Genomic DNA, 27,733 nt, shown 5'->3' with positions numbered 1-27,733 from the left:
TGCAGTGACATTTGGTGGTGGTTGGGCCCATAACCATTGTAACGCAGCTTTCTGAGTACGCAATGGTTAAATAACACGAGACTATTTAGGTATAATTAAAATATATTAAATTTATCTAGGATGCACGTGCATCCTACAGTAAACAAACAAATCAAGTGACATGGTATTGTCATGCAGACAAAAATAAGAACAGGCGAAATATAAAATTCAAATACTATGAAGCATAGACATGCTTGCTGTAAGCCAGTAACATAATAGGTAACATGCAAATAGTAATATTATAAAAATACACATTACATTTAAATCTAACAGAACTGCTGATGATGGCCAGAACCAAACTCCTCAAACCTGAACGGCACACTCATAGTGACTTTGGTATTTTTGTAAGAAAAGCATGCATTTAAGTTCAGAACAGTGACATTTATTTAGTTATGTTTGTTAAGCATAAGTTTTGAAGTCAAAGTTTGTCAAGCTTCGATTTCTTATAATATAATCGGATTCATGAGGAATTGAGGAAACTCCTCAAACCTTAACGTTATACGTATATTCATTTGTGTTGCCATCTAATAATTAAAGCATTAAAAGCAGTTTTAAAAAATACTTACACATTTCTACATAATCCAACATTCGCAAGTAGCTTTCACCAGAACCCGAAAGGCGACGGTTTTTTTTTCTTAAAAATTATATATAATGTAATGTCACCTCACCTTTACGTAGTGAGTGTAGTTAGCAAACATAGTAGGTATCTATGCTCGATTGATTGTTGTTAATTTTGAGGGACAATGTGAATTTATATTAATTATCACACTGTGTTTATGTAAATTTCTATTTTCACACTGTGTGTATATTACTGAAAATAAACTAATACAACAGTAATTGAAAATAAAAAAACACACTCTTTTATATAATGTAATGTCACCTCACCTTTACGTAGTGAGTGTAGTTAGCAAACATAGTAGGTATCTATGCTCGATTGATTGTTGTTAATTTTGAGGGACAATGTGAATTTATATTAATTATCACACTGTGTTTATGTAAATTTCTATTTTCACACTGTGTGTATATTACTGAAAATAAACTAATACAACAGTAATTGAAAATAAAAAACACAGTCAAAAATAAAAGTCATTCATTTCAATAACAATTTTTAGAGGATGGATACTTTTCGCGGAGTTCCGCTCTATTCGCGAAAACTATGTCCAAGGGGCTTTTTAGACATTGTTTTTGAGATAAAGGGCGTCGCCAAGGCAGACACACAGACGGACGAACATCAAAGTGATCCTAAAAATCAATGACATAGTTTTAACAGACGGGTTTTAATTTTAAAATAGCCAATACATCCTACGTGTGTACACCATACATTCGCACAAATGATAGCCTATCATCTGCCCATACAAACATGAAATGAAACACGACAGTCTACTTCCGACCGGCGGCGCGCGCGCATTAAGATCGCGTTCTTTTCATTACAACGTTTTATACAAACTGTTATCAAATATTTATTGACTATTTAGTGTGAGACAGATGTGTTAATATGAAGATTTGGATTTTATTTTTGTGTGCACTCATCGTTGGGGCTTCAGGTACTTACGTACTTAATTATTTAATTCGGTAGTTTTAATGTCGTATAATTAGTAAAACAGATATTATTACTAGTAGTAGGTATAAGGAAATGTTATCAGTACGATTATAGGTATCAAAAAACTTTATGAGTCTGTGTTCGCCGGTTTGAGCTAGCTAAAATGATCGTTTCCTTATTAAATACCGGCAACACATACTTAGCTCCCGAATATTTATTTACAAATGTTAATAACAAACATGTTCTTATATATAAAAAAAAGTATAGGTACTATAACGAAAAATTATTGCAGGAATATAGGATTATTTTCGAAAAAATGAAAAATTATCAATTCATTCAAGTCTATACCTAGTTGAACGTGTTTTTTCAGAAAATAACGATTTAAAAAAACTCATGTCTTCTATTGATTATGATATGACACCTACGCCAAGATGACAAGCATTTTTTAATCCATTCTTACCCAATTATTACTATCTACTCAACATAAATAACCATCTACGTAAGTTTATTTACGTATGTACACTTAACATATAAATGTATCAGTAGGTAGGTAACGTTTTTATAGATCGCTCTTGTTCTCAATAAATGAAAGAAAGAATCTTTGCATTATAAATATTATAATGTAGGTCAAAGTCAGAGTAACACTTATAAGTGATTAGGTGTATAACATAATGTGTCGTTCATTGTTTTGCGGTGACGACATAGGTAAGGTACAGCGGGACAATTATGACTGAATATAGGTAAGGAACAGCGGGCCAATTATGACGGGGTCAATTTCACTTATCGAATTTTTTCCATATTTAACTTGAGCTCCAGGGGCCCATTTCTCGAAGCTACAAGTTACAATTTTCAACTGGTTGTCAATGTCTAATATGACAAGTTGGAAAGAAACTTCCGCTTGTAACTTGTAACTTTCAGTTTTGTGAAATGGGCACCAGATGACCAGTGGACACTCTATTTAATAAATTAATAATTATGTAGTCTTATTTTAAATTATAAATACGTATCCAAAGCCACATTTAGGTTTGAAGAAAGTAGCCATTATTTGCCACAGATTATTTTATTCCATTATTGTTCAATCTGCATAATTGCACCTTTATTAGCAATAACAGCCAATACTCATTATTTTTTAAATAAAGAAATATTTTATTTATACATTCTTACACAAATCTAAAAGTAAAAATAATTCATTGCCTTTATATGTTGTGTTGTGGATACGAATAAAGTTATTTATCTATCTATCTATCTAATTACATAAATAATTAATTTTAGTTATCATGAAATTATATAGGACTAAAGGGGCATTTAGATATATAATTATGTCGACGCGAAATATATTACAACGTTATCAACGCATTCAAGTAATGTTCGCTTATAACTCATACTTATGCATTATCATAAAAACTTGTGACCTGCCCTTAGGATTAACAAAGTAAGAAGAAGTCTTTCTAAAAGGTTAAAGTGGGCTGGGAACATAATATTCGTGGCGTCATCGTCAGGCTTGTTTTTACAACAACGTTTGAATGCATTCTCCGAATTGCAATTTGTTGGTAATAAATTATCATATGGTTTTTGTAAAAGGGGGAGTGTGAAGGCAGGCTGAAGCTGGGACACTCTGGGATGGAACTCGGATCGAGCAGGTGCCGTAGCCGAATGGCATTTCTCCGGCGCGAAACGAAAACGAAACGCCGCGAAAGGTAGTCTGGCTCTGTCGCGCCCATACGCAAGCGATAGAGATAGATATCTACGAACGTTTCGTTTCGTGAGCGTTTGTGCCATTCGGCTACGCACCCTGGACAGTTGCAATGAGGATACTGCATTGCGTCTCGCGTACCTATTTTTTTTTTGTGGAATAGGAGGCAAACGAGCAGACAGGTCGCCTGATGGTAAGCGATCACTGAAGCCCATGGACACCCGAAACACCAGAGGTGTTGGAGGTGCGTTTCCGGCCTTTGCCTATTTCGCGTTAACCTTTGACCTTTGTTCTTAGTGCATTTAGCCATTCCTGAAAATACCTAAACTCTATTTTACGCTTCGATATATACATTATACAATATACATACGTTACCAATAAATAAAACTGGGCCAGTAAAACTAGTTTGAATGGCACAAAAATGAATGAGTTTTTTTAGTTTCACAAAATTAAATATCATTAAGACCTACGTGCGTGGGCTATTTATATGAGCATTCTTTGCAACTGGTTATTGTTAAAAATATAGATCGTTTGCGTTCATTGCAAAAATTCGGTGCCAGAGTAGGTATGCACGTTAAGCGATTCATACCGCGTATCGAACATTAGAAAAAAGGCAAACAATTTTGCAAGATAGGTACCTATCTTACCATGTGTATCTAATAAATAATTTTATTTTCCCCTCACTAGCTCGGAAACACGTGTTTTGTCCTTTAATACCAGCGGGTAAAAACGCATTTTATCCACTAGTGGGTAAAGTAATTTGACCTTGAATAAAGTCAAATTAACTGCTTTAAAATTGATAAAAGTAGGTGAATCTAGTAATAAAGATGATTTACCACCTGTGGGACTACTGGAAGCAGTGATAAACGCATTTTTTGCGTTGTAGTTTCCTCGCTATAGTGAGGGGAAAAGTTTTGTGTTATACTCGGGTGCAAATGTATTTTACTTCTCGTGTGTTAAAAAACTCGCAAGTTCAGGATTCTATTCTCGAACCACTCGCTTCGCTCGTGGTTCAACTACAGAATCCTTTCACTTGCTCGTTTTTCAATTCCACACTCGGCGTTAAAATACAACTTTGCCCCCTTGTATAACAAATAACTATTAATCGAATATGATCATTAATAGTTACTTGTCGAAGCGAGTGGTTCGAGAATAGGATCCTGAACTTGGCGAGATTTTCAACACACGAGAAGTAAAATACATTTGCACCCGTGTGTAACACAAAACTTTTCCCCTCACTATAGCAAGGAAAGTACAACGCAAAATACGAGTTTATAGATGCGCAGCGATAACTTTTGAGGTTTCGATAATATTCATGTCGCTTATTTTCTGTATATAGTTTTTAGACTATTGATCAAATATAAAAATCACTGCTAAATCATCGTCATAATTAGATTCAGCCACTTTTATCAATTTTAAAGCAAAAAATGTTACTATATTCAAGCTCAAATTACTTTATCCACTAGTGGATAAAATGCGTTTAAGGATAAACATGTGTTTCCGAGCTAGTGAGGGGTTACTTTCATTAGTAAAATACTTAAAAAATATTTACATTACTAATATTTCATATTACATTTATTTATTTTTATATTTACATTTATGTACCTACATTTTTTAAATTATTTAAAATGATAGATACCTAAGTCAAGAAATTACCTTTTTTCTTTAGCTGAAATATATATTATGTGTATCATGGTTTAGGTATATTAGTACGTTGCTTCTGGAAAGTTATGTATGAAAATTTTGGCATAATTAATGGAAGATTTTTTTTGATTGGGATATGTACATTATAGGCCGAAGTTATTTTTCATCAACCCTCCCCATCCCTCCCCCTCTGCGTCACCCCTCTTCCCCCCCTTAAATAGCCGAAAATGCGGTTTTTCGCGATTTCTGACAAAACCGTTGAAGATACAGAAAAAGCGTGTATGAATAAAGTAATCCTTAATAAATTTACTACAAATCATTCATTGACACTTTGGTTCTAGCACTTATAGTTTTTGCGTGATCCATCACGAAAGTTGGTCCTTTGCTGCAATTTTCTTTAATGAATGTTAAGTTTTCGCCCAAATTGCTTACGAAATCTGTTTGATATTACTAAAATATTATAAACTGAAAATGAATTTCAGGGGGAAAAATCACTACCATTGGTGGAACTTGAACTCACGGCTTCTGGATTGATACTCCAGGGCTCTACCAACAGCTACCAAAAGCTCATCCCCAGTCATCGATATACTATATGGATCAATGGTACTCCTAGCGACTACTACCGTGAAAATATTACGTCTTAAATAGTTACTGGAAATCCAAGACATATTGGAAATTCCACCCATGGTAGTGATTTTCCCCCCTTAATTTTATTTTAGTCATGAGTTACAATATTTTAGTCATATCAAACAAATTTCGACGATTTCGTAAGCATTTTGGGCGAAAACTTAACATTCATTAAAGAAAATTGCAGCAAAGGACCAACTTTCGTGACGGATCGCGCGAAAACTATAAGTGCTAGAACCAAAGTGTTAATGAATGATTTGTAATAAATTTATTAAGGATTACTTTGTTCCTACGCGCTTTTTCTGTATCTTCAACATTTTTGTCAGAAATCGAGAAAAACCGCATTTTCGGCACTTTAAGGGAGGGTAGAGGGGTGACGCAGAGGGGGGAGGAGTGGGGAGGGTTGATGAAAAATAACTTCGGTGTATAAGGTACATATTTCAATTAAAAAAAACCTTCCATTAATTATGCCGTAATTTTAGCTAATTTCCCCCTACTATATGAGTTGTTAAGAGGTTTATTGTATTATTTTCTCTCAGCGATTACTAAACTCATTTCTATTTATTGAAAAAGGCCGTTTTTAGAATTTTTTGATTGGCTTGGTGTCTTTTAAAATAAAACTAGCAAAAAAATCAAAACGGTCCGACACAGATAAAAATAATAACAATCTGTGTTGAAAAAATCATTGCTCTACCTTCAAAAAACAGGGAGGAAATAGTCGAGAGCGTTTGTATGGAGAATCGACCTGTATCGTATCGTCTTAAAAATCATATCTACTTGACGATGGCCGGTTCCTAACCGGGTGTTGATGCAAATTTGCATCAGTTATCTATTGACGTCACGAACCACGTGCGTTCCTCAGTCCACCTAGTCCTTCTGAATCGAAACTAGACCTATCGACCACAACGCGCCGCCGCTCATGAGCCCTTTCATAAAAGAGGCCTCAGGAAATTAATTGTAACTATCCGCTCTTACATAATCTACAGAAGGTTTGACGTCAATTGATATTGAATCTCATAAATGGTGTTGTGATCGTTATGATACGAAAAGTTACAGGATAATCCAGAAATAAACTTGAATAATCAAATCAAACCACAAACTTGATTCGACTCAACAGGACTGAACTGACTAGGTAGGTAGGTAGGTACTTTTTTGAAACTTTAAAATTCTCGCGTTTTGTACTCATAAGTAGTCGTGTTTTAAGTCACTTACGGGACGAACTTGATTACCTAATTACCATTTTTTTTTCTTCCGTGACCACGGCCACTGCAACCCGGCCGAAACATTTGAAAATACATAGGTAATGCGTAAAATAATGTTAATTTACTATTTTTACTTACTTATAGCTACTTATCTACGTAGTAACTCAAAATATAGTTTACTAGCTTTTGCCCGCGGCTTCTCTCTCGTTAGAAAGAGACAAAAAGTAGCCTATGTCACTCTCCATCCCTTCAACTATCTCCACCTAAAAAATCACGTCGATTCGTCGCTCCGTTTTGCCGTGAAAGACGGACAAACAAATATCTCTAATATCTCTATTGGTTTCTGTCTAATTCCTAGCATGGCGCGGCTTCTTATTCAATTACTGCTTTGGGGACGGCATGCACAGTATAGTGATAGCGGTGACTGCAGTGAGTCAGTCAGCTGACCCTGAGTGTCACTGCGCAGTGCAAGTTAACCGCTTGATTTGATAATAACTGTGTCATACACACTTGTAGGTATCCGACTGGGTGACCTTTAGCTAATCTATGTTTTGTTCTAGTCGCTTCCTGTCTGCTATCTTTTTATTTTTACCAATGTTTAACAAACAGACTCTCTACCTATTTTCTTAGACACTACAGCGTGTTATGGTCTCAAAATGTATACTAATATTACTTACATTTAATTGGTATAAATAGATTGTAGGGTTCCCGGGGCAGTTACACGTCCCTGCAGCGTAGTTTAACCTATGTTATGACTAATAAGAAAATGTATTGACTTCCGAATTCGTATTATTAGGTATAAATTCATTCGTTGATTCAAGCCTGAGATAAATGTTGCAGTTTGGTATGAAATGGGTTATTCTAGTGACTATTACCTAACTCCAAAGAATAATATAGACGTTGACGAATAGCTTAATACTATTACTTCTATCTCCGCTCCGTTACCATAAGCTTAAAAAAGGCGTGCGTGTGGTAACAGAGATTCGACACGTAGAGGACATAAGATGTCGTGTAGATGTCGCTTGCTGGAACCCATTCACTGGCACATAAGTTGTTATCCAGTTTCAACCTACATTGGAGGTGTTGTAGAAAAATATGAATAAGCAGTCCTGTTTTATGGTTTAAATGTGGATGGATAATAAAACCATAACATTGGTTATATACGTACAATTATAGTGTTATCGAGGCGGGCGGTGACTCGCATAGTCATCCCTCTCAATCACTCTTCCATATCAGTGCGAGAGGCAGTTGGGTTTCTATTTCTCCTTAGCGTAAACAGGTACGGTGGTTAGGCACCTAGGCGAGAAGTGTGCAGCGCTTTCTGCAAAGCTATGCTAAGCACTTCTTTATTATTATTAAAGTTGTGATTTTTTTACAGCCCAAAGCGACGAGTCTGCTGGTGACTGGGATGATGACTGGAAAGAGTACGATGACGAGTGGTTCAAAACAAGACTGGCACAACTAGGCATCTATAATGATGAACAAAAAGAATTTGCAGAAGATAGTGTCATTGACGCTAGTGTCGCTATCGAAAGGGAACAGGATGAAATCGACAAAATAGTGCAAGAGGACATTAAAAAATACCAAGACGTAGCGGAAGATGAGGGTAAATTAAATGATTATCAGTTTGAAGATAACAGGTCTGAGCAAAGCAAAGACATTAATAATGATGCTGAGCGTAACCAAAAAAGTCATTTAGAAAGTGAAAATGATTATGAAGACAAAGCTGAACCAATTCACGATAATAGTGATGGAAAAGAACAATATTTTAAAAATTATTTAGTAAGTGAAAATGATTACGAAGACATTGCTGTTCCAAATCGTGATGTCGATAATGGGAATAATGAAGATGTTAGTCAATCAGAAAGTGATAATGACTATGATGATTATGCTTTATATGTAGGTGATGATTTGGAAGAAAATGTGCCAGAAAATGAAGATTTACAAATACCAGAACCAAAATTTTCTAAAGATGACGATATGATCCCTCTTCCATCTCCTGAATCGAATGAACAAATTAAGCGAATCATGGACGAAACACAGGCTATAATAAAAAAGGAAGAAGAAAAGCATAACGATTTTGCTCTAGATGATGAAATTGTAGAAGAAAACAGCAACGAGTTGAATGATATAGTGAAAGAAACCAACAATATTCTAGAGGAAAATCTGAAACCCAATGATTTTGCTGAAGATGAAACAAATAAAGATAATTTTGACTTTTCAGCGGATAAAGAAAGAGTACAAGAAATCAATGATGGTGATTTTATCGCTAAACCAGAGGACAATAATGATGATACACTTGATAACGCTTATGAAGATTTGAATAAAGACTTGGACAAGTTATTTGAAACTTTAGATAAACTTTCCAATAGTAAAAGCGAAGAAGATGATAAAGTTAAGCCCGCAGATGTCGACTACGCTGTCAATTATGATGAAAGCTTACACAATATATCTGATTATGAAACCATCTTCGACAGCAATTTATCTGATTTATTTGAACAACACAGCAAATCCAAGGAAGATGTTAATCTTGTTAACATAGAGAATAAAAACGAAAATATTGAAGAAAAACTAATTGAAGATGGGAATGACGAAAAAAAATCCTCAGAACAAGTTCTGGAAGAAGTCCCATATATCAATGATGCTTTACTCTCTGACGATAAAAATGAAGAAAAACCAGTCAAATCTGTGAACGTCGATGAACTTTCAGACAATCAGCTTGTACAGTTGATGAAAGATTTTGAGGTTCAACACAGCGACGTATTCGACGTGGACGCTCTTTCAGATAATCACATTGTCAATGAATTAACCTTAGAATATGGCGAAACAAAGGTCATCACATCAGAAAATTATCCGGCAGGATACCCTACCAACAGGGTTGTAGATTGGATTGTTACTGCGAAGGGACAGGGCATAGAATTGAATGTGACTGACTTAGCTATGAATAGCGCCTTAGGAGACTACCTCATGGTCAAACCAGGTTAGTAACATTATTCTTTTTTTTCGTAATAACGTGGGATCCGATTCATATAAAATATAAGTATGTTAACAGACTAAGGGTCGGTTGCCCCAAACCGTCTGTCACCGTCAAAACGTTCGCTAAATTTTATTGTATCAGAAGTTCCATAGACCAGAGATAGAGATGTGTTGTTTTTGACATTAAAGTTTTTGAATTGAATTGAATTGACCTCTGCCGCGTGACGATGATGTATCTGTTAACTGTGTTTGCAACTGGCCCTTACAGTAAAACACAGTTACTACGTTAGCAATAAGTTATTACTTACTTGTACGTACATACAATAAACGTCGTTTATTTTAGAGTATAAAAGTTAGCTGATAATTGTAAGACATTTTTTAATCAATTTATATCCGGATCATTTCCTAAGAGGGCATATAATTAACCGGGCAACTAAAATATTAAACGGGAAGTTATGTCGGGCATACAATAATATTATTTGGCTGTGTTTTAATATTGTGGCGACAAAAAAAATATATGAGCCTCAAATATTAAGCATCATTATTATTGAAAAAACGGCAGCAAATTTCAAGCGACAAAAATATTGCCGAGGAACATTAAACAATACTTTGGCGACTAAAATAATAATTGGCACCTAGTATTGTAATGCGTAAGATTTTTAATATTTGTAGTCATATAGATGTTAGCACCTAAATAATTATACTTAGCTCATCGTTTAAAGTAGTATTTAAATTGCGTAGGCAACTAAAAAAATTATTGGGAAGTAGGTTTTTTAAAACACATATAAAATCGTTTCTTTATGAAAACGATGTTCTCATCGGAAGATCAGCGCTGGAAGTCACCAGCAACACGCTGAGGTGAGGCCATTTCGTGGCACTTCATTCCTTTCTGTCTTGTTGTTATTATGTGTATTTTGTCTTGCCTGTGTTCACGAATCAATGTTTATTCTATTCAAACATCGTATTTGCGACCCGTAAACCACGGGTAGTATTTCAATATCTCACATCTATTTTCGAGCGAGTTGCAAGCGAGGGAACGCATACCAAATCATTTTATATATAAGTACACAGCAAAAAGGAGTGTATAAGCTTCAAATGGGTCGGTAACGCGCATGTGACACCCCTTGAGTTGCAGGCGTCCATAGGTTACGGTGACCGCTTTCCATCGGGCCGATCGTATGCTTGTGATGTCAAGACTGCGTAAGGCCAGCCTTAGATTCGATAGAGTAAACGTCATGAAAAATTAAATTAATTGTATAAGTAGACGAAGTTGCCAGCACCCCCAAACACCTAATTTCTTACCCATAAGTATAATATTTTGTCGACCGTTATATTTTATAAGAATCCTTTTTTTTATTAAAATGACAGCTCAGGTGATGAGTGCCGATGTATCAATTTTAAATGTACTTTTTATGTTAATTTGCTATATAAATATTTTAAAAGAACTGTATATTTTATATTTATAGACAGCCGTTTTCCTATTAAACTGTATCTCTTAAATTGTTTCCAATATAATAATTCAGTTGCCAAATAAATAGTTGGTACTCGCGTCTGAATAAACCGTAGCCGTAATGACATTAAAATGCTACCTCATATTGAAATATTTTGAGGCCCCATTTTAGTCGCCAAACTATTATTTTTGATACCCATTTCTATGGATAATTAGTCGCCCGGTTAAATACGTGCCATTGGCACAGACTTTTCATCCGCTTCGATTCCAAGCTGGGCATGAGCTGGTTACGAGGATTCAGCCTTACTCTTAAAGTTATCTGTAAGTATGTGGTATTTATGTATTACGGATTGAAACTGGGTGTTTTTCTCATGAGAAAGAAGTGCGAATTGAAATAGGAATTTTGATTTAGGTACCTAACCAATTTTAACAGTGGTTACTTAGCTTCAAAAAAACATTGATTACCGACGAATGTCAATTTAACCTAATGACACCTAACAAAAGTACTCGTAGGCACGTGTTATGCACTTATGTAGGTATATACTCGTAATGTGTATCAAAATAACAAACCTGTGATGATGTACATTGAGTGCATTAAATCACGTCCTAAGCGATATCATTTATGTAACTGAACGTTACAAACATTTTATTTTCTAGTTTGAAATTGAATATGTCATAGCAAGTATGTAGTCACACCATATATAAATATAATATAATTATTATGAATGTATATACGGTAGATGTGTCTGTCATTAGACAAAAATATCTGTAATTATTCTATATTTGCGCATGACATATTATGTAAAAGGAGCTTTTCGCACAAAATATTTCAAAAGTATTAAGGCAACTGTTGTAATTTTGACTAAGCCTCGTTTAATTTGTTGGAACAGTTTTACAAAAATTAATTATGGCCGCCTAGATCAGTCATATACTATTCCGTGGAACGTTACAACGTGATTGATTGTTGAGGCGACATCACGTGAGCGATAAGGCGCATAAACTGCACGCTTGGTCATTTTTAACCCCCGACGCAAAAAGGACGAGTTGTTATAAGTTTGACGTGTCTGTCTGTCTGTCTGTCTGTCTCTGTGTGCGTGTGTGTGTGTATGTGTGTCTGTCTGTGGCATTGTAGCTCCCGAACGGATGAACCGATTTAGATTTAGTTTTTTTTTTGTTTGAAAGCCGTTAGTCGGGAGAGTTCTTAGCCATGATTCATGAAAATCGGTCCACTAACGCGGTCGGGGGTTTTTTTTCAAAATTTGAATTTTGTGCACAGGAGTGTTACTGTGCTGGCACTGGCACCATCTTTAGTGGCCGATCCCAACGCATTATACTCGCCGCAATACTAACTGGCGACTGAAGTCATATTGCTATATCTTTCATGCTAATGGAGACCCCGTGAGATAAAGAGGGATGGTACTAAAACATCAGTCGCCACTTAGTTTTGCGGATAATGAAAACCTTTCTTCCCCAGTTCCTCCACCCACGGAGCCAGAGCCGCAACCGGAGCCCGAGCCCTTGCTCCCAGAGCCCCGGCACACGCTGACGGTGATGCTGGGCGGCCTCACGCTCTCCGAATTCCAGGAGGTCAGGGAACAGTTCCGCCAGCTCGTCGCTGACATGGCCACCATGTATATCAACGCGAACGGCGTTGAGCCTGGCTTGAATACCACGTGAGTTCAATTGTTGTTACTATACACCTGGGGCGCGTAAACGAAATATTCGTACCAATTTTATACCCTCCGGCCGTAGCGAATGAAATGCACTAATACAAAAGAAGAAATAAATAACTAGGTACCTAAGTACAAGACGCTACAGAGAGTGAACGATTGGCAACTTGTCTAGCCCCCAGGTACCTTGGTCTTTTTAGATATTCTACTTTAAATCCCTTAATTTTTTTTGTTATGTCTGTATTAAATTAATTGGTACAAAATGTTTTAAAGATGAAATAGTGATGTTCTCTTGCTGAACCGGTGAACAAAGTTGCCAGAGCTCAACAGGAACTCTGTCTGTTAGGGTTGGCATTGCGCATGGCAGACATCTTGGTTTACAAGCGTCCATAGCCTATGACGAATTTTTACCATCAGGCGGGTCGTATGCTTGTTTGCCAGCGATCTCATAAATGCTTGAGATCGAATACAAAGTAAACGAATAATACAAATTATTAATTAGAACTATAAGGGAAAATGTGGTTCCATTTGTAGGAATACATTATTTATTAATATTGAAATACATAACAAACAAATGAATCAGGAGCATGAATCAAAACTAGGTTATTACACATCTAATTAATTTATTATATTTAGTAGTATAAAGTCCATAACCGCTCATCGCACAGCAAGTAACTATTAATAATTAGTAACTTTCAACCACTAATTAACTTACTACTAGGTACAAAATACATATAATTAGTAGTACATAAGATCAAGCAAATCTTGTCCCAAAACAAGGCGTGAAATTCATATTTTCTATGGGACGATAAACCTTCGCCCCAACATTTTAAGGGTTCCGTAGTCAACTAGGAACCCTTATAGTTTCGCCATGTCTGTCTGTCCGTCCGTCCGTCCGTCCGTCCGTCCGCGGATAATCTCAGTAACCGTTAGCACTAGAAAATTTAAATTTGGTACCAATATGTATATCAATCACGCCGACAAAGTGTTAAAATAAAAAGTGGAAAAAAATGTTTTGTTAGGGTACCCCCCCCCCTACATGTAAAGTGGGGACTGATTTTTTTTTCATTCCAACCCCAACGTATGATATATTGTTGGATAGGTATTTAAAAATGAATAAGGGTTTACTAAAATCGTTTTTTGATAATATTGGGTTGGTAAGAAAGTAATGAGCGAATCATACCAATATTGTAATATTTATTTAAATTATTATTTTAATCATTTATCAAAAATATAACGGCCTTCGTTATCTACTACTTGTCTCCATCGTTCTGGCAAAGAATGAATAGCATCGGCGAAGAAGTTCTTAGGTTTAGATTCAAAAAACTCAGCTATGTACTGTCGTAGATGGGCTTTATCATCGAACTTTTTTTCATTCAAGGCATTGCTTAGCGATCTGAACAATGCGTAATCCGTAGGTGCCAAGTCTGGAGAGTACGGTGGATGAGGTATCACTTTCCAACCTAGCTCCAATAGCTTTAGCCGAGTCACTTTTGCAATGTGTGGGCGAGCATTGTCGTGTAAGAAAAAAACTTTAGCATGCTGTGGACGATTCTGACAGATTTTTTGGTTTAAATTTTCAAGCTGATTACAGTATACTGATGCCGTAATAGTCATTCCACTTGGTAGGAGTTCCCAGTGAATAATACCATGAATATCCCACCAAACGGACAGCATAACTTTTTTCGGGTGAGGCTCTGTTTTTGGTGCCTCTATTCCTTTTTCGTTTGGAGCTAGCCACTGACGTTTGCGCGTGTGATTTATATATAAGACCCATTTTTCATCTCCAGTGATAAGATGGTCCAACCAGTTGAATGTGCGGCGAAAAGACAGAAGTTGTATGCAGATATCGGCACGGCGGTTTAGTTGATCTCTATCAAGTTCGTGCGGTATCCAAACACTGTATTTGTAGTTTTTTCCCAACTCGTGTAAATGTGTTTCTATGGTAACATGAGAGCAGCCTAACTCGGTAGCAAGAGTACGACTCGTTAGCCTCGGATCTCCTTCAATTAAGGTTTTTAATTTGGCTACATCAATCTTCACCGGTCGACCAGACTTAGGTTGATCTGATAATGAAAAGTCGCCACTACGAAACCGCTGGAACCATCGTTTCGCCGTGGCCTCAGACACAACTTCAGGAGCAACACGCTGACATATATTACGCACTGCTTCGGCGGCTGAATGGCCAGACTGAAATTCATATAGTAAGCAATGCCTTACATGCACTTTTAATTCGTCCATTTTCTTCCTTATATTAGCTCGGCGACAGCTAGTGAATGACTGACGAGAAACTGTGCGACTCGCCCTTTATATACTTTCGACCATAGAAGATTCTAGAACTCTCTCAAAAATTTTATGTGGAATTCAATCGATCGCTCATTACTTTCTTACCAACCCAATATTAATATTTTTGGAAATAATAGCTCCTAAAGGAAAAAAAGTGTCCCCCCCTCTAACATTTGAACCATCTGTTTAAAAAATATGAAAAAAATCACAAAAGTAGAACTTTATAAAGACTTTCTAGGAAAATTGTTTTGAACTTGATAGGTTCAGTAGTTTTTGACAAAAATACGGAAAACTACGGAACCCTACACTGAGCGTGGCCCGACAAGCTCTTGGCCGGTTTTTCAAATTTGATGCCTTTTACAAGCTGCTTATATTGACCGGGATATAGTCCGTGATTGCCTTTTTGATTTTTGTCGAGCTCCCGATATTTCGACGCAGTTACATGCATCATGATCATGGAAAACTCAAATAGGTAATCACGTCTATTGAAAATAACTGTGAATCATTCAAAACTTTTTTTTCAAAAATTTTTCAAACCTATTTTTGGAAGCCTAAAACAATATCAACCTACTTGGACCGTGCGGGCCGAAATAGCTCGAGTTTACACTCAAGGCTCTAGTGTCATATCTCGACATCAAAGAGTCTAGTCATTAAGCTAGCCCGTGCAGTCAAGAATACAGTCGAGTGAACCCTTTGTTTTGTAACTGCATATTTTGAAGCGCATAGTCGCAACTGGTCTAAAACACAAAATGACCAGGTATAGGTAGTTTAGGTTCGTAAAGGTATCTTCAAATGGCCGGAGCCCAAACTGCACAGAATAGGAACCCCGCGCAAGCGGGGCTTCGTCGATATCGCTTTAAAGTTAGATAAAACTGAAAAAATACTGTGGATATTTTGCGTTTTTTCCGTTTTAACTAACTTTAAAGCGATATCGACGATTACTATTATATACATTACTGTTACTCTGGAATTTGGGTTCAATTGTAATGTTGTCACTGCGATATCACAATTTCGGTTTCTTGCAACCCGTCAATTGCTAAGAGCGGTACTGAAACATGATCAGTTTCATGTGTTCTGCCTACGTTCATTCCGAATACGTGAATTTATGTATGTATGTTTGTGAATTTGGATGTTTAGAGAAGTTTTGATTGTGTTCTACGTAATGTAGTCGCGCGCAACACCTTTCATATTTCTAACAAAGACTGTGTGAACATGACCGCATTTATTGGTTGTTTATCTGTCTTTGTCTACAACGCTTGCGATACATAAATAATCCAATGATAAAACATTGAGTTTCAGCATAAACGATTTTAAACTATATCGCAAAGACGAACAAGTTTCTGCTAAAATGAATGTTGTTTGGTATATCAGTATCTTATCTATCACGTATGATGATAGTAAGTATTAAATTAATTGTGAATCATTCATTTTATGTAGTTTTTAATAATGTTATCGTTTAATGTATCAGAACAGCACAATAAAACTGAGTAAAAATCAGTAATTGGTTTTGAAGATTTTATTTTTATTTTCAAGCAATAAGTACATAGGTACTTACTAGACGTAAGGAAGTTTAGTCATCGTAAATATAAAAACACAAATCTTGTCTTGTTTTCTAGACGGCTTGGACACAAATACTTAATTTTTAGGGGAAAAGGCCAGTACAATACCCAAGATGTTTGATTAGATTAACATTGAATGTAACATCATATCACGTTTCTACACAGTGGTGGAAAACTATTCTTATTTAAATGACTTGTTTGTCACTAGTCATTGAACCATAAGATCAAAATAAACTCGATCGCCAACATTTTATACAAAAACATCTCCAGATATTTGTGCTCCATGCGGAGCTTATTAAAAGAATATTACATACACTTCCCACCGGACGAGACAGGTGTCTGTGACCTAATATTCTTGTTTACGTCATTTTGACCCACTAACAAAAGACAGGTCACTTCAACGACAATGCACGTGATACTTACACCCAGAATAAACACCAACAATACCAACATTATCTGTCTGATGTTTGTCCTTCATTAAAATTATAATTTGGTAGATTATTACCTGTACTATCGGGATAACCACGAGGATTTTTACTACGTTTACGGACTTTTTGGGAGGAAGAAGTAATGGCGCATGCGCGAGTGGCCTCGACGCGCGTGCGTACTGAAAACGTCAGGTCTATTTCAGTAGTGCAGTCCCTCGCGCGAGAACACCCGCTGGAACGCACACTCCCAACAATAAATCACGCAAACCAGAAGATTAACAAATTCTATCATATTTTAGTATTATGTTTCGGAGTAATATGTGTTCCTACTCATGTCGATCGTTAGGTTAACTCTCACTCCGCAGTGCCATTAAATTTTAAATAGATAAACAAGTGAACAGCGAAATGCGGCAATGCGACATAGTCATGGGGGAATCGATGCAGCCAGTATTCTTTGAGGCCAAATTGTCAAATATTTAGTGTCAAATAATTTAATAAGATGGAACCGCTCATAGACAGGAACAACTTCGCCATCAGCGCGATGATGACAGTCGCCATGCAAATCCTGTTCTTCACGATAGCGTCGCTATTCCAGAGCGATAAAGTGACGGACTTCACCGGCGGCGCTAACTTCATCATCATTGCCTTGCTCACGTTCTTCCTCGGACAAGGTGGAAATCACCTCAAAAACTACGATAGTAGACAGCTGATGGTGACCACATTTGTGTGCCTCTGGGGAGCGCGTTTATCTGGCTACCTCATATACAGGATCTACCACATTGGCCGGGATAAGCAGTTTGAAGACCGTAAAAGCAACACATTAAGATTCGCAGTATTCTACAGCTTTCAAGCCTTCTGGGTTTTCATCGTGAGCCTACCCGTCATTATTATTAACTCGCCTCATCACTCGTTCCCTAAGTCGCCTAAAACTATGACCACGCTAGACTCGGCCGGCGCGGGAGTGTTTATAATTGGTTTGTTAATCGAAACATACGCGGACCTACAAAAATTTGCCTTTAGGCAAGATCCAGTGAATCAGGGCAAGTGGTGCAATGACGGTCTGTGGGGTCTTTCCAGACATCCCAATTACTTCGGCGAGGTGGTACTTTGGTGGGGTATATTCATTATATCGCTGAATGTTATTGAAGGTATCGAATGGATAGCTATTTTATCACCTTTGTTCACTACGGCTATCATTTTATTCTTATCTGGTATACCGTTACTCGAAAGATCGGCGGACGAAAAATACCGTGATAATCCAGATTATTTATATTACAAAGCGTCAACGTCACCTCTGATACCGATACCTCCGGCCATATATGTGGAAGTGCCGAAATTTCTGAAGTGTATAATGTGCTGCGAATTTCCTATTTACGATTCGACGAGCGACGAATTCCCAGCGCCTACGATTGTCACCGAGACGACAAGCGTTTCAATGGTTCAGTCTCAAACATAGCTAACACACGCCGCGCGCGAGGAGGCCGCGGCGAAGCACGAGCATCGCTCACAGCACAACCACAAGCAATTGTGATACACGGCTGATGACAAAACCGAACAGAAAAAACACCCCGACTCGCTTCCGCTAAAACAAAACAACACCACCGATATGAACCTCTATAATAGTTACATGGAAAATATTAGAAAAAGTAAAGATGTAGCTCTAGATTTACTCGAGGATACTAAAGAAATTATAGACTGTGTCACTTTAGAGAACGAAGTTAGGAATAAAAAGAAGAAAACCCCTTATAGTGATATAGAAATAGACTTAGGCCCCGGTCCCAGTTCACAGAAGCCGAAGAGGTCGACTGAGATTGTAAAATACGACAAAATTACCTTTGATACGACAGCGATTCTGCATCATTATCCACAGAATTCGCAGAAAAAGAAACCAGCTAATGTAAAACTTGTCGTAAAAGTAGCTACTAAGAAATCGGATTTAAATATACCAGAGGGTAATCAAGACAACAACAATGACGTTAGGTCGGAAAATAAAGAGAAAGAAGAAGGAAAGAGGGACAACGTTAACAATAATGAATCAGTTGCCAAAGCTAACTGCGTGGTCAAAGCCGACAATACAATCGAAGTGCTAAACAAACCTGTCAAATTTACAGAAGAAAAACTTGTATGAGATTTAGAGATACAATTTTTTTCTATGCACTTTCGGTTATCTAGACTTTGGCACCGGCTACAAAAGCCATCAAAAGTGAAAAAAAGAAACATATCGATTTATGAAATGTTGTAAATATAATCATTAAAAGACTGGGGTATAGATATGAACTTAATATTAGAATACAAAGATTTATCAAAGATTAATTGTTCTTATAATAAAGAGATCGAGTAATAAATTGTTGTGGGTAGAATATCGATTTAGTATATAGCATCAGCCAATCATAGTGTAGTATAAAACTCTCAATCCGTCTCAGTAGGCTCTAGTGGGTAGGCCTCAACAGGCGATACGCTGAAGGCCGCAGTAAACTTCGCAGTCTGGTGAGTTGAGACAGTAATTATTTTTAATTCTTGTAATATACAATACAACCTACACATTTTTTTTAAATATATATGCACCTTTGAGTCCTTCACAAGTTTACATAGTCCTATTTTTTTAATTATGTGTTTATGGCTTACGCTTAAGAGTGCCTGATTGGTCACAACGACGTACGCTGCTGAAAAAACGTCGATAAATCGGTGAACAAGAGAAAGAAATAGGGAAGAAAAACAGAAAGAGCTGTGACTATTTTGTCAATGCGGCCGCTAGATAGTTGTTACAATTAAACTCTATTCGGTGTCCTAATGGTACGTAAAATAATTAGCATTTTAATTTCTACAGACTAGTTACTTTGTCAGTTCGTGTTTTGACACAGATGATTCGGATGAGTGAATAATCATTTGCATCTGTTAATTCTTCCCGTCCCCGCATAGTTTGGCAAACATTTTAGTAGGCATAGGGCATAGGTAGGTATATCACGTATACGAGTAGGGTTAATGCCATGAGTTTTTGAAGTTTCAAAACACGTTAGGTACTAGATAGCGAAACAAACGTTTCATAGAATAACGTTCGTTGTATGAAAAAAGTGAACAGAGGCCCCAAAAGGACATCTTTCATGATGTTTAACCCTTTACAAGGTTTACAACGTGGTAGACGTTTTGTTGTTGTATACTTGATGTATCAGAACAGGGGCCCTTTTCGCAAAACTGAAAATTACAAGTTACAAGCGGAAGTCTCTTTCCAACTTGTCATATTAGACATTACCAACCACTAGTAAATTGTAACTTGTAGCTTCGAGAAATGGGCCCCTGAACATCTAACGTTTTTAATAAGCTAAAGCCGTCATCGTCATACATACTCGTAGTACAAAGTTTTGTAAATCAAATTTGCTTCAAGGGTCATCGTTCGTTCCCCAAGTGTACACTCGCAGTGTTTTAATGTTTATTGATGTTCCGAGCAATAATAGGCATGTTATTTCACTGGCGATGAGTGACATGCGTCATCAGTTTCCGGTAGATTAGTGTAGATTGAAATCGATGATTAAACATTCTATAATACCATACAGTATTAAAAATGGTTCATTATTTGAACATAATCACTTTTAAAAAACTATCCGGATGTTTAAAATTTTGCGATGTTTTAAAATTGGTTTTTAAAGAGTGCATTTTGGGCAACCGCGTGATCGCAATTTACAGAAACGTGAGCTCTGAAATTACACAAGTAGGTGCCTACTTTAGGTAAAGTTTCAATTTTTTTCAAATATCGATGTTTTTATATGTTGGATCACTAGTCCTGACAAAATATTATGGTTATACCTATATCTATGGCTGTTTTTTCCTCAAAAATAGGGTTCATCCTTAAGCTAATTGCATAAAGCCATGTTACAGCACTGTCCCCCGATACCACATAATTTCGTTCGCGTTTAAATAAATGTCGTTGGGCCTCAGGAATTCCCTTATCAGCAACACATCAGCTATCAGCCAATCTGAATCAATTTACACGTCACTGCACCACTGTCATTGTCCCCGTCCCAGTACACATCAGCATCACACTTGATGTACCTATATCACAGAATGCATATTAGTACAAGTACCTATATTATAACTGCAGGATTTAATCATTAGAGTATTTCACGTAATAGTACATTATAGTACATATAGTGCTACATTACCGTATTAAGTAGTTAATGAGCTGGAGAATATGTTGCCATTTGTATAAAAGAGTATGGTTGTCCTTAGCTTTTATTTTTTATCTGATCGATGTAGGGGCATTCCACGAGAAAGCGAAGTTGTGCCTGGCAACCTTTCATGACTTGGTTAACCAATTGGCAGTATTTTCTCGAGTTTTACGAATTTGATTGATATAGCTGTCATACAAGGCAAAAGCATGTCATAAGCGACTTTGTCTAAACATTTAACTATTTTTGTACAACCAGCGCTGTACATTTTATTACTCGTTTAATATAATATTATGTCATGCTATTGAGCTCGCTTCAGTTCATACAGCTACAGGTAAGTATAATGTGAAATAATAAAACAACAATGCCTAGACTGGACGTCATTTGCAAAACAATTATTTTACATTGCACAGTGCATACAAGCAAGGTCAGAAAGGGTAGCGTTCCATTACTAAAGAGTCCATGTGGTTCTGATGCAATAAGGACTTTTTTATCTAAAATTCTAACAACAATTCGTCCTTATAGCAGATAAAGCATATTGACTCGATTAAGCTTGGAGTACTATAAATGTATTTCAGTTACCTACTGATGTCATCATCATCCACCTAGCGTTGTCTCGGCATTTGCCACGGCTCATGGGAGCCTGGGGTCCGCTTTGACAACTAATCCCAAGATTTGGCATAGGCACTAGTTTTACGAAAGCGACTGCCATCTGACCTTCCAACCCGGAGGGTAACTAGGCCTTATTGGGATTAGTCCGGTTTCCTCACGATGTTTTCCTTCACCGAAATGATGTATGGTATGTAATCCATACTAATATTATAAATGGGAAAGTGTGTGTGTGTGTGTGTCTGTTTATTTGTCCGTCTTTCACAGCCAAACGGAGCGACGAATTGACGTGATTTTTTAAGTGGACATAGTTGAAGGGATGGAGAGTGACATAGGCTACTTTTTGTCTCTTTCTAACGCGTGCGAAGCCATGGACAAAAGCTAGTATTATATAAACTAACATACTAAATACATACTCGACGGGGCAATGTTGATCCTTATGAAAGTTTAGGTATTTTTATACGGAGTATCTATCATTGTCGCATGTGATACCTACATATGGAGTTTTTTGATCCTTAAAGTTTTATAGTTAATGTCATCATCATATATCAAGTACCTAGTAGGTACGTACATAATAAAATGCGGTATTCTTATGAGCAATTCCCGAATAGTTTGTACATTTGGAGCACGTCTCCGATTTTGATAAAAATTGGTAGGATGATAGAGTCCATGATGCTGAGCAAGATCCACTAGGTTTCTCAAAATGTCCTAGGTTGTTTGTATGAAACCTTCCTTTTTTGTTACCAGATTTCTATACATTTTCGGTAACAAAAAAGGAAAGTTTCATACAAACAACCTTTGACATTTTGGGAAACCTAGTGGATCTTGCTCAGCATCAAGGACTCTATCAGCCTACCAATTTTTATCAAAATCGGAGACGTGATCCAAATGTACAAACTATTCGGGAATTGCTGTTATACGCTCCCGTGTGTGTCACAGGTTAAGAATTTCACCACCCCCTTTCCTCCCGTCGTGGGAATTCGACTGTGCGATGTAGGTTAAATTGCGGTGTGGGCGAACATGTCATAAAGCAGGCGTCAATTTAGGTATCCAAATCCATACTAATATTATAAATGGGAAAGTGTGTGTGTCTGTTTGTTTGTCCGTCTTTCACGGCAAAATGGAACGACGAGGTGACGTGATTTTTTAACTGGAGATAGTTGAAGGGGTGGAGAGTGACATAGGCTATTTTTTGTCTATACATACATATAATAACGCCTGTATCCCATAAAGGGGTAGGCAGAGCACATGAACTACTAAGTTTCAGTGCCACTCTTGGCAAAAAGGGGTTGAAAGAAATCCAAATTGTGACATTGCCGTGAAAGGTTGCCAGGCTCTCGCCTATTATGTATGTCTATTATTTGTTATGTACTCGTACCTATCATAGTTATTTTAAAGAGTCATTTTAAGGAAGGTGCAGATGCAGAGATGATGATTTTTACTTTGATAAAACCGACCAAGAGCGTGTCGGGCCACGCTCAGTGTAGGGTTCCGTAGTTTTCCGTATTTTTCCCAAAAACTACTGATCCCATCAAGTTCAAAACAATTTTCCTAGGAAGTATTTATAAAGTTCTACTTTTGTGATTTTTTTCATATTTTTTAAACATATGGTTCAAAAGTTAAAGGGGGGGGGACACTTTTTTTCCTTTAGGAGCGATTATTTCCGAAAATATTAATTAATATTATCAAGAAACAATTTCAGTAAAGCCTTATTCATTTTTAAATACCTATCCAACAATATATCACACGTTGGGGTTGGAATGAAAAAAAAATCAGTCCCCGCTTTACATGTAGGGGGGGTACCCTAACAAAACATTTTTTTCCATTTTTTTATTTTACCACTTTGTCGGCGTGATTGATATAAGTACATAAATTGGTACCAAATTTCAGCTTTCTAATAGTGCTAACGGTTACTGAGATTATCCGCGGACGGACGGACGGACAGACAGACATGGCGAAACTATAAGGGTTCCTAGTTGACTACGGAGCCCTAAAAATGATGAATTACAATAACAAACCGCGATATGAACTAGCGCGTTTACGCAGTTTCCACATAATATGAATGATTTGTTTACAATGAACTGTGGATATAAAACCCGGTCTTGACTTTCATAGGATATGAGGGCCTTGGACGAAAATACCCGAATTACGTCAAGTCGTATAAGAAGGTAATTGATTATGTATACATCACAGTACGATAGAATCAGTGTTTTACTGAGAGTAAACAATCTTGATATACTATCAACAAATCCGTTTTAAATTAATGAAACGGCGTACGTAAATGAAATTGAGAACTACGTGCAGGCTCGCACTTGTCTAAAATTCGAATGGGGAGCTAAAAATTAAAATCTAATTTAAATAGACAAATGAAAACAAAATAAGTTAAGTTGCAACCGTTGCATAATGAAAAATGATGTTTTTAAAGTCAGTAGAACATTCATAGCTGCTCCGGTTCAGTGAAATACAAAAGGTGGAATGGAAAGCGGAAATCCGTTGCATGTCTGCTACATCTACACCAGCCTTGACAGCGCGCTAAATATACAGATGCGATAAACAGCAGTGTGCCGCAAACGGCATAGCAAGTACAACATAACATGAATAATGCATGCAAGAATACCCTGAAAGATAACCTGAAGAGCTGCTTATCTACGACCTGGGTCTGTAGCCAAGAATATAAGTTTATGTACAGTCCTTGACGCTCTTTTGTGAACAATACGAATAACCTATACACAAAATTAACATTTTGAAAAAACCGCCGACCGCGACATAGTGGACCTAGTGGACCAATTTTCATTAAACATGGCGACTAAGACACTCCCCACTAATTCAGCTTTCAAACAAAAAAACTAAATCTAAATCGGTTCATCCGTTCGCGAGCTACGATACCACAGACAGACACACACACAAACAGACAGACATACAGACAGACTTAAAGACAGTCAGACAGACAGTCAAACGGACAGACACGTCAAACTTATAACACCCCGTCGTTTTTGCGTCGGGGGTTAAAAATATGTATTAACACCAAGATCTTATATTTACGGAAAGACTATGGAGAAAAAGATAACTTACGATACAATACAAAGTGTGAACAATTGCAATGTTGGCTACAGGCCTTGCACCTACGACAAACTGTTGGCATTCGTCCAGGTGCAGTCTGCCCGCATAATTCTACAAGATCGTAATGGCCGTCTGTTGTATAATCTTTTGTTTACTGTATTCAGTTGTAATAACGTACAACATTTCAAAACAATTTAAATTATGGTACTTGAAATTGAAAGCAGATGCAGATAATGCGAACATTTTTCACAGGTCAAAGTGTTGAAGCAAGACTTATTTAAAGATCTACCTCATACCTATCTACTATTTACTATAGTCGTATATATTTAGCCTTTTCAAATAGATTGATTTAAATACTGGTACCTGCAATAGTAACATACAATAAGACATTAAAGAAGGATTTGACAATTATTTTCCTACTAACTATAACTAACGACTACTCCGAATAAACGATGAATCTAGTCATAGTCATTGCCACTATTATTGTGGTAAATATATGTGGTAATTATTACTCATGTGTTTATTACTCAAAATGAAACAAATAAGCTATGAATTCAGGATTGAAGGACTATATAAACTATAATACCTGCCTGCCTATAATAAAACTATAATATATTTCCCAGTTAGTTCGTATGAGATTTAGTTACCTATACATATATTTTTTTTTTTTATACTACGTCGGTGGCAAACAAGTATACGGCCCGCCTGATGTAAAGCGGTCACCGTAACCTATGGACGCCTGCAACTCAAACAGTGTCACATGCGCGTTGCCACCCCATTAGAAACTTGTACATTCCCTTTTGCTGTGTTAAGTACACAGTAAAAAGGAGTGTACAAGTTCTAAGGAGGGTTCGGGTTGCCGACGACTCAAAGGACAATAAATGGAACAAGTTAGTTCCGTAAGTCCTCCCGTCATCAGCACACCGCACCCTCGTTGAGCTCTGGCAGCCTTACTCACCGACAGGAACACAACACTATGAGTAGGGTCTAGTGCTATTTGGCTGCGGTCTTCTGTAAGGCGGAGGTACTACCCCAGTTGGGCTCTGCTCTAGATTCGAGCGAGACAATATCCGCTGTGCTGTGCCCTACCACACAAAGCCCTACCACCTAAAACATAATTATGTATAGGTAACTAAATCTCATATAGCATAATATGATATATAGGTAGATTAGGTAGATTGAAATTGCTGAATTGAGTTTGGTACTAATTATCGATTGGCTACACAAGCAGTGAAATTAGGTTAGATTACTATATGGCCAGTTGTATCAAACCGTCTGTCACCGTTAAAGCGTTCGTAAAATTTTCTTGTATGGGAAGTTCCACAGACGTCTGCTGCGTGACGATGATGTGTCTGTCAACTGTGGTTGATGCAACTGGGCTTAGTCGTATCGTATATCGTTAAAAAGGCAAATTCTCTCTAAATCAAATCTGCTAAAAATTGTTAAATTAAATAAAGATCAGTGAATCGAGTTTTAAACATCTCTTGTTTTTCCGGAACACTATTGTTCCATGATGAGAAATACAACAGCAAAACAGATGCAGCTGAGACAAACATGCGTCCGTATTTATTCACGTGTACCTATTTTTTTATACAGAACTTTATTATGAGCCTGAACGGCCGAAGAGAGTTTGCGAAGTCTACAACTCCCATAGTCCCAAGTTACGAGTATATTTTAAATTAAGTAGGAACATGTTTTTCGTTTTATATCAAGAGTACCTAAACATTTCTTGTGTTTGTTAAGTTACAAAATAGACTATGCGTGAAAAATTCATACTTTCGTAAAATTTACTCCAACTTTCATTGTTTCCAGTTCAGAGATCACCCAGCTAATCTCATCGTCCATCTGCAATGTGGCCTGGCCGGGCTACGAGCAGTGCTCGCAGGTCCGCTTCTCCGTGCCGCTCGTGTACGAGGACGTGGACACGGACCGGCTGAACTCCACGGATCTGCAGGCCATGTGGGAGACCTACGCGGGCGTGGATCCCTTCGCGGCCAGGCTGAGGACTATGGGTATTGAGGTGAGTCTCACATTAGTCTTGTCCACATACTCGTAGTAAGTCAGGGCCAGCCACTGGGTGGACGGTGCCGCTCGCTTACGAGGACGCGCACGTGGACCGGCTGAACTCTACGGATCTGCAGACCATGTGGGAGACCTACGCGGGCGTGGATCCCTTCGCGGCCAGGCTCAAGGCCATGGGTATTGAGGTGAGTCTCGCATTAGTCTTGTTCACATAGTAAGTCAAGGCCAGCTACTGGGTGAGCGGTGCCGCTCGCGTACGAGGACGCGGACGCGGACCAGCTGAACTCCACGGATCTGCAGGTCATGGGAGACCTACGTGGGCGTGGATCGCTTCGCGGCCAGGCTCAGGGCTATGGGTATGGTTCGTACCTGCAGACCACTTGGGAGACCTACGCGAATCGATTAATATAAACCAAGACATGCGTCATCATGAAGGAAACAATCTGTAACAATGCTTCACAGAGAATTGAAGAAAGAATTTAGAGTTCTCTATGCGATAACATATTTGTCTCCATAACTACGATTGATCAGCAGTTTCTGATTTCTTACTGTGCCCCGATTCAAAACCACACACAATTGTGCGTCAACTGCGTCGTACTATGGCCGCTGAGGTCCCTTAGACCGGTAATTAACGACATATTGTTGTATTTCCAGGAGTTCGCAGTGCCCAACGACGGCGGCGTGCTGACGGTGTGGCTGGTGGTCGCGCTGGGCGTGGTGCTCTCAGCCGCCATGCTGGCCTTGGCGCTCTGGCGGTACAGCTGC

General features: G+C 37.6%; 2 protein-coding genes across 2 annotated transcripts; both read left to right on the top strand.

Annotated features, from left to right (window-relative positions):
* The first annotated feature begins 1,411 nt into the window (after positions 1–1,411).
* LOC125234475 (protein PFC0760c-like) lies at positions 1,412–21,661 on the top strand. Its single transcript, XM_048140734.1, has 3 exons — positions 1,412–1,583; positions 8,124–9,729; positions 21,650–21,661. Coding segments are annotated over exons 1-3 (1,656 nt in total). The 5' UTR covers positions 1,412–1,534; the 3' UTR covers positions 21,651–21,661.
* Positions 16,750–26,893, top strand: LOC125234492. The gene is made up of 2 exons (XM_048140755.1): positions 16,750–19,601; positions 26,759–26,893. The coding sequence occupies exon 1, from the start codon at positions 17,614–17,616 to the stop codon at positions 18,568–18,570; it is 957 nt and encodes a 318-aa protein (XP_047996712.1). The 5' UTR covers positions 16,750–17,613; the 3' UTR covers positions 18,571–19,601; positions 26,759–26,893.
* The last annotated feature ends 840 nt before the right edge of the window (positions 26,894–27,733 follow it).

This window comes from Leguminivora glycinivorella, chromosome 2 (genome assembly GCF_023078275.1).
Source record: "Leguminivora glycinivorella isolate SPB_JAAS2020 chromosome 2, LegGlyc_1.1, whole genome shotgun sequence".
Classification (NCBI taxonomy): Eukaryota; Metazoa; Arthropoda; class Insecta; order Lepidoptera; family Tortricidae; genus Leguminivora; species Leguminivora glycinivorella.
Note: the sequence above shows the minus strand (reverse complement) of the source record. Positions and strands in the feature narration are given on the sequence as shown.

What these genes read in the sequence shown, in the direction of transcription:
- LOC125234475 (XM_048140734.1), top strand. Translation starts at nt 1,535, where the DNA reads ATGAAGATTTGGATTTTATTTTTGTGTGCACTCATCGTTGGGGCTTCA. An exon ending in ACTCATCGTTGGGGCTTCAG is followed by an intron (nt 1,584 to 8,123) that starts GTACTTACGTAC and finishes ATTTTTTTACAG; the next exon opens with CCCAAAGCGACGAGTCTGCT.
- LOC125234492 (XM_048140755.1), top strand. Translation starts at nt 17,614, where the DNA reads ATGGAACCGCTCATAGACAGGAACAACTTCGCCATCAGCGCGATGATG.